Here is a 12,213-nt window from a genome sequence, read left to right on the forward strand (position 1 = left end):
TTATAATTTTTTGTTCTAATATTTGTTGCAAGTTCTTGAGAGTTTTAAAATGATTTTTAAAAATTGTATTTATGGTACAGAGAATCAAATCGAGCTAAAATCTGCTCTCAACTTGATTTTTGTATAGCTTTCTGATGCTGGAATAATATGGCGTCCCTTCCTTTCTGGTCGATTTGATAGTGGATGAATTTTTAATCATCTTAATCATATTTGAACCAACGGTTCGTCATATTACATACTTCTCGCTTCTAAAAGTGAAATTATTCTCACAGACTAACAAATCAAGCTCACCGCTAGTCTTAGCCCATTATGTATCGCTGTTAGCTTCAGCGTAACGGCCCAGATCCACCGCTAGCGGATATGGTTCTCTTTAGGGTTTCTCATTCGGGCTTCCCCTCAAGGCTTTAAAACGCTTCTGCTAGGGGAAGGTTTCCACGCCCTTATAAATGATGTTTTGTTCTCCTCCCCAACCAATGTGGGACATCACAATCCACTCCCCTTCGGGGCCAACGTTCTCGCTGGCACTCTTTCCTTTCTCCAATCGATGTGGGACCGCCACCAAATCTACTCCCTTTGGGGCTAGCGTCCTTATTGGCACACCGCCTCGTATCTACCCCTATGGGGAACAACGAGAAGACAGGCACATCGTCCGATGTCTGTCTCTGATACTATTTGTAACGGCCCAGATCCACCACTACCAAATATTGTCCTCTTTAGGCTTCCAAAAGTGGATGTCAGGCTAAGGACTACCAAGAGGATAATATTGAGCCTAGGAGATCCAACCCACTATCCTTCCATAGAAAGGAGCGGAAGGTTACGCGTTTTAAAGCCTTGAGGGAAAACTCGAATAGGACAATATCTGCTAGCGGTGGATCTGAGACGTTACACTCACGATTTTAAAATGCGTCAACTAGGGGGCCTAGCATCCTTGTTGGCACATCGTTCGGTGTCTGCTATGATACCATTTGTAACAATCCAAGCATACCTCTAGCAGATATTGTCAATTTTAGCCCGTTATGTATTGCTGCCAGCCTCACGCCCAAACTTTAACTCAGTGTAATATTATAAAAATAATGTATATCAATAATTATCTTAATCATTCTTTTTACTCGTCATGATAAACTTTATTCTAAAAAAATATATATTATATATATATTTTTATTTTTTATCATCCACTTGATTTTAAAAGTTTTTTATTTTAAAAAATTGACGGTGAATTAGAGAGTTCTTTTTGAAGAATCAACAATCATAGTTAAAAAAATTGAGAGGAAACAAATATAAATTTTTTAAAAATACAATTAAAATATGAAATTGGTCATGATTCTCTTTTCTTTTCACTTCAGGAAGAGAATTTTTTTGGTCCAAAAAGGGAGAAACACAAAAGGTTAAATGAAGCAATGATGTTGAGGATCGATCAGAATCCAAGAAAGCTCTGACATGACTAAAGTTGGTCGTGATAATTGTTAACGATAAATTTTTGTAATTGTTTGGAGGGTATGTCCCGACTCATGTCAAAGACTTGAATCCGGATTCGACACTTGATGATCATAACATTTTTTTACATCTCCTATGATATAGTCACATAATTTACTCCTTACTTCCAAGACTAAAGACTATCCCCACAGACCAACACGAGTCATTTAACATGTTTTTTCCTTACATACTTCCTAGAAAAATTTTCAAAAGGTGATCGAGTGTGTAATTATCGAAAGAGAAGAGTAGTAGAAATAGTTTAAGACTAAGGTGAGAGCATCAGTTTTGCTAGACTATGACTTAGGTCGGAATGCCTGAAGTAGTCCGACCACAGAAGAATCGTGGCAAAAGATGATCGGGTGAGACCCCTCGTGCTCCTATCCAATCCAGACCCAAAGAGTCAATACTGAGAAACCTGGAGACTTGAAATCATGTCAACACCGTCAAACTACCCTAGAGACCTAATAAACCACCCCGACAACACCAGTAAGATATTTTCTTAATTTTTTCTACCCATATTAAATAGAACATGCCGAGCCAACATGATACGACAATACGATTACATTATAGATCTACCCATCATCCTTTAAAGTACACATAATAAGGATAATAGAGATTTATTTAGATATATTTCAATTACACCAAACCATAGTTGATGTTTATTGATAGTTATCAATTATTATTGCAAAGGTAAGCATCAACTCCTTTGGCCAATTCAAGTGCAAATTGGAGATAGTTATGTGGTGGATCAACATCTTCGTTTGCCTTCACATATTCCACTGACCATTTAACTGAGCTGATGCCATTGCTCCCACCATCACTAACTTCACCCTTCACTGCTATCATCTCATACTCTTTAAACAAATCTCCTTCAATAAATTCAAGAGTTATTGCTTTGTTTTTGTCATCCATATGTAGCTTTTGCTTTGCCTCTAGTATGCACCCTGTGTTCCAACCGGAAAAATCGTCACTCAATCTAAAAGCTTAAATTTATAACTAACGAACAATAATGAGTAAATCCCACATCGAACAATAATGGTGAATTTATAAGTACGTTAAATATTTTTCAATATCGAATAATAATGGTGAATATAAGTAAATCCCACATCAATTGGAGAGGGGAACGAGTGAATGAGGTTGGATTGTGAGATCCCACATCGGTGTGGAAACCTTCCTCCAATAGGTGCGTTTTAAAAACCTTGAGAAAAAGTCTAAAAAAGATAATATCTGCTGGAAGTGGACTTGGACGGTTACATCAGGTTAAACTTTTAAATAGAGTTTTAGAGTTTAGGGTTTAGAATCGGACCGAGCTCGTATTTCCAGTAGACGACGCTGCCGTGAGCGAAGCCGTTTCCTTCCACAATTTTGTAGCCCAAAAGTTTTTTTGGAAACATTTGAGTAAGACGGTCCATTTTGTTCCTATAAAACTCATAGAACTGTTCACCAGAACATTTCAGCTGCAGCTGGTGAGAGATGTTAGAAATCTGAGCCATTTTCAAGTACTTCAAGATATGTTCATCCATGTCCAAAGGAGGAGCCTTTTATAGCCAAATAAATGTGCCAAAATATTGGAAGTTGATTGATGATGACTCTTTATTCTTTCTAGTTTTCTTCTTGAGTAAAATAAATATTCTGCTCAATCGTAATATTTTGAACGGCTAAGATTCGAGTTTCATAAATAATTTTCATTTTTTCGCTTTTATTTTCTAACTCTAAATTGAAAGGGACATCGTGAAGCAATTAAAGCTAAAAAATTAATCTTCAAGCCGTTTCCAAGACGAATTTACTCTGCGACATCAACCTTGACCTGTTTCTACACTAAAAAAAAGTTATCATCTCGACAACTATCCTTATAGTTCCAAGTTTCTTCCAAGACTGATTTACGGGTTTGCTCGTTTCCTATTAGCCCCGTCCCCTGAGGGAGAAGTTGGCGTTTTCAAAAAAGATGATTAGAGGAAGAAAGTTTGATGGTGATCATATGGATCAAAGCATTGAAAAGAAGAAGACAAGAATAAGATTCGAAAACTATAGAAAAAAAGATTAGGGTTGTAAAATCGAATGACTTTGAGAATATTGACTGAAACCACCCCATTTAAATCACAATTTACAGAATCAAATAAATTACAAATAACACGAACAACAAATGGGAAGACTAATAAATGGATACAAGATATTTGCGTATCATAAAAAGACAAGTATGATAATTATGGTAAGCCACGATAGAAGGCTAGATATTTGCCGGTAATAAACGGTTAAATATAATACGTATGTTAAATGATAATTCAAGGCTAAATATCGTTTAACATCTCTGATCTCACCCGTCAAATCTCTCCACTCATATATCTATATATTATATATATATAATTGTTTATTTCTTTATTTCAATATGACACATAATTATTCTTCATGATGTAGCTTGCAACAAAAGGATTATTGAGAGCCAAAAACTAATAAATCAATCAGTCATGGAGAAATGAATGGATATGAAAGAAAGAAAGAAGAAAGAGAGTCCCATCTATGAACACCCAATTTTTGGCTATATTGGCTATAAAAATTCCGTTTGTATGGAACATGAATGAGCAGATTTGAAGCTTGAACATGGCCCAGAATGCTAAGATCTCGCGGCAGGTGCAGCTCAAGTGTTGTGGTCACAAGTTCTATGAGCTCTTTAAGAACAAAATGGGCTGTGTTTTTCAAATGTTCCCTGAAATTTGTAGTAGCTGGAAGGTTTTGGAAGGAAATGAGTTTGCTCATGTCAGAGTCATCCACGTCAAATATGTCGTAGGTGAGGATCTCTTCTGCCCCCTTTTTTTTTTCTTTTCTTTTGATTTGATTCTTACAACTTTCAAGGGTTCTATTTTAATGTTTCTAACTTTCGAACATATATTACTTTTGGTAAGTTCTTATACCGGTGTTAGAAAATAGTAGATGACACAAAATACTCGATCAATTCAATCTAGTTTATACGATTTAGGGTCAGTTATGAACTTATTTGAACTGAGTTGAATTTAAATAAATGAAAACCTTAAAGGTTGGGCGGAATAGAACTAACCTGATAATATCTTCTTGCGGTGAGCTTGAACGATTAAAAAATGGTGTTAGAGCCAGGTTACAAAACGGTGCGAGACACTAGTCGAAGTAGGGCTAGACCCTCTATAGTAGACGCATTTTAAAATTTTGAAAAGAAGCTCAAAATGGAAAGTGAAAAGAGAGCAATATTTGGTAGCTTTGGATTTACTTTAATTAAAATAAAAAATTTGAATAAATGACCCAAATAACTTGAACTAATCTCACACATATTTTTTTTTTTCAAGTTTTTGATTCATCCTTTAATAAGTATTGTTTGAGTTGAAAACAATTTATAACCGAAACAATTGGGTTAAATCTAAAAAAATATTTCAATCTGACCCAATCGAACCTATGAACACTCCTATGAGATCTACCTAGGGTATTATTTCAAGGCCTTTATACATAATCTAGATATAATATTATTAAAAGAATTTATATAAAAAAAAAAATATTTTCAATTACAAAATTTATTCCAAACACTCTTACTCTTACTCTTACTAAGCTCAAAACTTCTATCGAGATAATGGGAGGTTCAAAAGAGAGGCAAATAGGTTATTTTGAGCCGGTAGTAGACCCTAGTAAAGAATCTGCAGGAAACAAAAAGTTGAGAGAATCTAGAGAAAGAAGAAAGAACAGCCGAAAAACTCATGGATCACTGTCGGTAGTCACCTCTAGCCACAATTTTTGAAGCGAGAACTCCTAAGAAGGAAGAAGGAGATTTGAGTGACTGGAGCTTCATTTTCTGTCGAGAACTGAGAAGATCCACGAGGTAATCTTTCACGATTTTTCCTCAGGTTCGAGCCATTTCTTGAGAGTGAAGGTTTGAGATTTTGATATATTCTTCTAGAAAGTATTTTTCATAGATTTCGTGAAGGAACTTGGCCGAAATCTTGGCTGGAAACTACTTGGAGAGTTAGTTCATTCCAAAAACAGTAAGAGTGAACGTACCTATTTTTAACGTCCATAAATCGGTCTATGTTCGAGTAAAATTTAAAGAAAAAAAAAAAACTAGGACATTATCGAAATTAGGATCTACAACTTTGCTGAAATACGAATTGATTTGAAGTTTAGATTAAAATATATGAAAATGAAAAAAAGAGAAAAATATTAATATGACTTTGCTTTACAATTTTCAAGAGGAGAGATAACGTTTTCAAGCAACCACATGTCAACCAACAAGAGGAGTAACGTGTCAGGGTAGGAGGAGAGAGAAAGTTTTCCAGCAGCGCTAGTAGATATTATCGGCTTTGATCTATTATGTATTGTCGTCAGTCTCACAATTTTATAACGCGTTTACAAGGCTCTGTTACCATTTGTAACAACACAACCTCACCGCTACTAGATATTTCTCGATTTAGTTTGTTACGTATCGTCACTAGTCTAACAATTTTAAAACACGTCAAAGCTAAATGTGAAAAAAAAAAATAGAAAAAGAAATTGAATAATGGGACTCCAATCTTAGCTCTTCAATGACCGTATTGAGAGGTGNAACAAAGATGATCAGTCACATCAGGTCCACTTTTTTTTTTGCTATAATTGGCTATAAAAAGGCCCCTCCTATGAACATGAATGAGCATATTTGAAGCTACTTCAAAAGCTTGAAAAAATGGCTCAAATTGCTAAGGTCTCACAGGAGGTTCAGCTCAGATCTTCTGCTCCAAAGTTCTATGAATTCCTTAAGAACAAAATGGACTTTGTCTTCCAAATGTTCCCTGAAATTTATAAGAGCTGGAAGGTTGTGGAAGGAAATGGTTACGCTCATGGCAGCGTCATCCAATTAAAATATAACGTCGGTGAGTATCTTTTTATCATCTTTTTAATCGATTTTGTATTGTTTAGAGTTAACCAATTTCAGTATGCTTAAATTTAGATGGTCCGTCTGAGGTGAAAGAGAGGCTAACTATTGATGATGCTAACAAATCATTGACATTCGAGTGCGTGGAAGGAGATTTATTACGAGATTTTGAAGTATTCAAAATGAAAATTGAAGTTGTTGAGAATGGTAGCAATGGGAGCTCAGCTAATTGGTCCATAGAGTTTGTGAAGGCAAATGAAGATGTGGCTACACCACATAACTATCTCCTATGTGTAGCTAAAGTCAGCAAAGGCATTGATGATTACCTTTGCAAAAACTGAACTAAAACCAACCCATCTTGGCTTGGCTATTGAAATATGATCTAAATAAATTCTCTCCTTCTCTTAATGTTCTTATATTATGTACTTCTAAAGCTTAATCATAATAATGATCTACCATACTTTATTCTATTTTTTTCTTTTTTGTTCGTTAGACGTTTTTTTACATACGGTTTAATGAGAATCTTTGAGGTCGGATTTCAATCTGAGATAAAAGAGAAAAATGCTTACAAAAATTACTAACAAAAAAATATAAAGCTATCAAAGACACTTTGATCTGGTCACTTAGTTCTTTCGACTCATTATGGACCTTTGAGTCATCCAAATTTATCAAGAAACGAAGAAGATTAAGAGGAAAGGATTACGAAATTTTAAGTTTGGTTTTCCTTTAAATTAGCAAGTTTCGTCTGACATTTAAGTTATGAAATTAGTTAAAAATATTTTGTGAAGGGATCGAAGAGAAACCAATTGAAGGATGGAGTCCGGATCAAACCTCAAGAACGATAAATTTTGAAATTTTTAACCTACTTCGAATGCGTTTATTTCTTTAAACAGTTCACGAACATAATGAAGTTAAATTTTTTCAAAAGCTAGATTAAAACGCTTTAATTTTTGTGAAAGAATCAAGTTGAATTGAGCTAAGTAAAAGAAGATATGAAAATCAGAAGAAAGTAGAAAATGTCACCGCCTCAATTTCAAGGTTTTGAAATCTAGATTGAGACTAGAAGTAATTTAAATTAAATAAAAACATACTAACAACACCAAATTTAAATAAAAATAAAAACCAAACATAAGATAATGTTGTTCAAATTTTTTTAAAGCACTCATGCAAATTCAGGTAACCTTATAAATCAAAATACAAAAGATTCAAATAAAAAAAATGAATTGATGCTCGGAAACAACCTACATTATAGCCACACAACTTTTGAACACTCTCCACATCGACTAGTATCTGAAAAAGAAAAGATAAAGGGATGAATATAAAAATATTCCATAAACAATCTATTTGTACACTCGAATAGCATCCAGTTCCTAACAGGTCTCCACACATTTTTTTTGGGCAACTATCACTAGTTATCATCAATCAACCCCTACTTTAGAATATTCTTTCATCAACACTTGATAAAGGAAGAATAAAGTTTTCTCGTCTTTTTCTGCAGTTTTCTTTCACTTCAGTATATCCTCTATCGATAATCTTTCACAAATTATGCGAGTCGAGTAACACTTTTATTTGAATTCTCCATCAACTATATGTCACAACTCAAATTTTAAATCTTCAAAATCCTAACCGAGACTATAAAAGATGATAGTGAAAACAAATAAAAACAAAAAGTAAAAGAAAATAAAATAAGAAAATGCAGTAAAACTAAAATCAAAATAAAATCGAACAACACCATGTTAAAGTACAAAATTACGTACAATTATAAGACGATGTTGCTCAAATTTATTAAAAACGGGAAATGAGTTTGGGATACAGTTATAAAACGAAGTACAAGACTCTTCTGTGACCGCGCAGCTTTCGAACACTCATTTACCTCGACCGATACTTGAAAAAGAAAAAGAGAAAAAGGTGAGTATATAAATACATAGTAAGCAACCTCCTTGTTGGCTCTGTTCACATCCATTTCTTAATAAGTTTCCATCTCTCTATCTCTAGTAAGTTTGGGCCTATTCTTGTAACCAATTGAGATTCTATGTAGGACACAAAGATCCAAACGGTTCATCATGTGCCAACTACCTATGTAGCCCCAAGTCTTTTCCAAGACTGATTAACAGAATCGGGACGTCAATCTCGACCGTTTCTACGCTCAATAAAAATTCTCATCTTGACACCTACCCTTACAGTCTCAAGTCTCTTCCAAGACTAGTTTACGGGTTCACCCATTTGCAGTGGATAACAATGCCATGAGCGATACCATTTCTCTAACATTGGACTACTAGATTCTTATTTGATTACATCTCTATTGCGATCTTGGTTTTTTTTTTTTTTTTTTCTCGAGAATTATGGAGTTTAAAATTTTGAACATATCTAGTTTAGTATTGTCTACTTTAAACATATATTTTAGGTCTACTAACTAACTTGACCATATAATTCAATTAATCAAACTATACACAATTGATATATATAATTTTCATCGATTGTGTTCTCATTTTTATCACAATATTATATTATGGTGACTCAAAAGCCACCAATCCCACTACTTTCATTATTCATCTCGAAGACGGGTAGTTTAACCCGAAATTTAGTCCTTATAATTTAAGTTTCAATTTTTTTTTTTAATGTCGAAATTCGGGTTTGGTACCTGATAGTTTCGGCGTTTCCCGGTATTATCTATGTTATGATCTACTTACTCTTCACTTCCTTCTAAAAGTAAAGACTATCTCAACGTATTAACATAGATCTTTTCAACCTATTTTATATTCACTCCACTATTCTTAAGAAAATTTTCAAAAAGTTACCAAATATAGAATTGTTTCAAATAAATCATACTTAATTTTGGAGTTCTTATAGTCGAGTCAGTAAAGAGAATAGTAGACTTTATTAGTATAAATAGTAATCTTCAATTATTTTAAGTATTTATTAGTATTCATATCTTCAAGAATCGTTTTCAATTCATTCATGTACCTCTCTTTTACTCCGTTTCACGTTATGTCTTTCTATAATGGAATTCTTAAGACTATAAGCCCCCATTGAAATAAACTCAAAGGACTAAAACTCAAACTTGTTAAACTATTGGACCAATTTTGTTATGAAATCCTTTAAATAAATTATATCATCTCTATACGAAGAATAAAGTTTATTCTCATTCGCTCCATAAGCTATATTTCGTTGCTATTATAAAATTATATGATGATATTTTGAAAGTATAATCTCTGAGAATGTTTGATTAATCCACCCCACTTAAATAGTGTGAAAGTTATTTTATTTATAATCAAATAAATTACAAGGATATAGAAATAGTAATAAATGGAAATAACAATAAATAGAAACATGCCTATGGTAATAAAACAAATATATAATATTTGACTTATAATAAAATATCAAATATAATATATATGGTAAACTATAATTTATTATTAAATACCCTTAACACCCCACCGCAGCTAAACGTCGGATTTAAACGAACGTGAAGCTTGAATCTGAAAAATTCAAAGAGGTTGAGAAACACTTTTCGTGAAGATGTCAACAACCTGGTTCAGAGGAGGCGTAGAGAAACACTTTCTTGGCCATCGAAAACTGCAGAGGGAATGTCACTCAGCGACGATGCTGCCTTGACTTCGGCGAGAATATGTCTAACCCATGAAGAGGGATCGTCGCTTACCGACGATGCTGCCTTGGCTCTGGTGAGAATATGTCAACCCAAAAATTAGAAGGGAAAACCTAGAGCAAGGGATAAAGACAATGTTGAAGCCAGAAGAGTTGCCATAGTGGGCGAAGGAGCCAATTTTGGCTAGAAGGGTGGCGGCGACTTGGTTGGCGAAGAGGCCAGTGCGGCACCCAAATTCGAAAGGTAAATCTCTGCAGAATGTTGATAGGTTTAGGTTAGGGTTTATGTAAAGGATGAAGTGAAGATTGAGAAGAGAATGAAAGAGACTATATTGGTCGAGGGAAAATCGATTGTGTTGAAGGTAAGGTTGTATGTACAAAGTATGGCGAAGGGTGATTTGGAGGTCAAAAGGGTGGAGCCGAAGAGTAATCAATCGGCTCTGCATGTGGCAGCCATGGCGACTGCCCCAGTGGCGTCGAAGCCAGCAGTGGTGGTGGAGAAGAATAGTAGAAGATTTCAAAAGCCATTGAAAAGAAAGGATCAAGGTTGTTAAACCGAAACGTCTCTGATACCATGAGAATGTTTGATTAATCCACTACACTTAATAAATGGTGTGAAAGTTATCTTATTTATAATCAAATAAATTATAAGGATATAGAAATAAATAGAAAGGTGCGCAAATATATAATATTTGCCTTATAATAAAATATCAAATATAATATATATAGTAAACTCTAATTTATTACTAAATATCCTTAACAATCTCACGGCTTAATATATATATATATTAGTTGATTATGCGATAGAATGAGTGATGATGGATGAATTCAAGTTTCTTATTTGAGATTAAGGATAATGGTAGCGTACCACTAGCACGAAATGATGCCGGATTTTCTGTTAGACGAATCGCAAATAAGTTGACGCAATAAAGTGGTATTAGATAGTCAATTTTCTAGTGCAAATCTTTCACCAAGAGTTTCGTACTTTTCTGAGCTGCTCCAGCCGTTTGTTCTGTACTTTGTTTATGTAGTTGAAAATGATATTATTGGTTGTCTTTTACTGCACCAAGAAATCGTTCCTCAACCAAACTTGAACATAGACCTAGTGGTTGATTTTTGGATATCATGGTCTACTGCATAGCCAGCATCACAGTATCCAATTAGCTTGCTGTTTTCGCTTCTTTTGTACAAAATATCATAGTCGATTATATCAAAATCCATCGAGCCGCATCCAAATGAAGTTTCTTTGGATTTTGCATGTACCGACTCATGACTCCAATTGCATAAGAATTTAGACAAAGTCGGGGGCGGAGACTGTCACGACCCAATTTTCGAGACTTCGAAAAATTGAATCGTGACTAAAAAGATGAAAGTGAAAACAAATGAAATTAAAAAGAAGATAAAATAGGAGATGAAAATTTAATAAAATTTAAAACAAGAAAAAAGAGTCAATGACATCAAAATTAAAGTCAAATATTACAGACGAGAAATACAATTATGAAAGAAAAATACAAAAGATTCTAAAAGACCGACAAGGGACTGACGCTCCGAAACGACAACCCTCTGTGATAATGCAGCTCTCGAACACCTCCCCACCTCGACTAGTACCTGAAAAAAAAGAAGGGAAAACAAGGGTGAGTATAAAAATATACTCAGTAAGCAACCTACTTGTACGCTCTTAATCGCATCTAAGTTAAGGAGAGAACCACCGACTATACTATAGACCCTAGAGTCTCAGTACTCTCAGTAGACAGTTCAGGGCAGAAGGACTTGACTTTTAAAGCGGTATTCAACGTTTGAGGATGAGGTGCTCCCTCATATCTTCATGTACCACTCGTACATCCCAGCTAGAATTAGTCACTGCATGGTCAACATCCTTCCATAGGACGGACCCATCATGCAAGTGACCTTGACCCACTCGCGTGATCACATCTTTCCATGAGACGGATCCCCATGCAGAGTAGTCGATCTACCACTAAGTAACACTTCCCTAACAGGCGTCTCGCCAAGCTCAACAGTACCACACTGGAGTATGAAGGGAAGAGTAACACCTCCCTAATTGGCGTCTCGTCTAGCTCAACGGTACCACACTGAAGTAGGAAGGGAAGAGTAACATCTCCCTAACTGGCGTCTCGCCTAGCTCAACGGTACCACACGGGAGTAGGAAGGGGAGGGTAACGTCTCCCTAACTGGCATCTCGCCTATCTCAACAGTACCACACTGGAGTAGGAAGGGAAGCAGAGTATACTCGAATTCTATACCAGATACTG

General features: G+C 35.0%; 2 protein-coding genes across 2 annotated transcripts; one reads left to right on the forward strand and one right to left on the reverse strand.

The window, feature by feature from the left end:
• Nucleotides 1-1,963: 1,963 nt before the first annotated feature.
• Nucleotides 1,964-2,984, reverse strand: LOC111791202 (kirola-like). The gene is made up of 2 exons (XM_023672453.1): nt 2,780-2,984; nt 1,964-2,417 (listed from the first exon to the last, which is right to left on the reverse strand). Exons 1-2 carry the CDS (start codon nt 2,964-2,966, stop codon nt 2,146-2,148), a joined length of 459 nt encoding a protein of 152 aa, XP_023528221.1. The 5' UTR covers nt 2,967-2,984; the 3' UTR covers nt 1,964-2,145.
• A 3,135-nt stretch (nt 2,985-6,119) lies between these two features.
• On the forward strand, nt 6,120-6,807 carry LOC111791251 (kirola-like). Its single transcript, XM_023672520.1, has 2 exons — nt 6,120-6,335; nt 6,413-6,807. The coding sequence occupies exons 1-2, from the start codon at nt 6,149-6,151 to the stop codon at nt 6,676-6,678; spliced, it is 453 nt and encodes a 150-aa protein (XP_023528288.1). The 5' UTR covers nt 6,120-6,148; the 3' UTR covers nt 6,679-6,807.
• Nucleotides 6,808-12,213: the final 5,406 nt, after the last annotated feature.

Source organism: Cucurbita pepo, chromosome LG03 (genome assembly GCF_002806865.2).
Source record: "Cucurbita pepo subsp. pepo cultivar mu-cu-16 chromosome LG03, ASM280686v2, whole genome shotgun sequence".
In the NCBI taxonomy this organism is placed as follows: domain Eukaryota; kingdom Viridiplantae; phylum Streptophyta; class Magnoliopsida; order Cucurbitales; family Cucurbitaceae; genus Cucurbita; species Cucurbita pepo.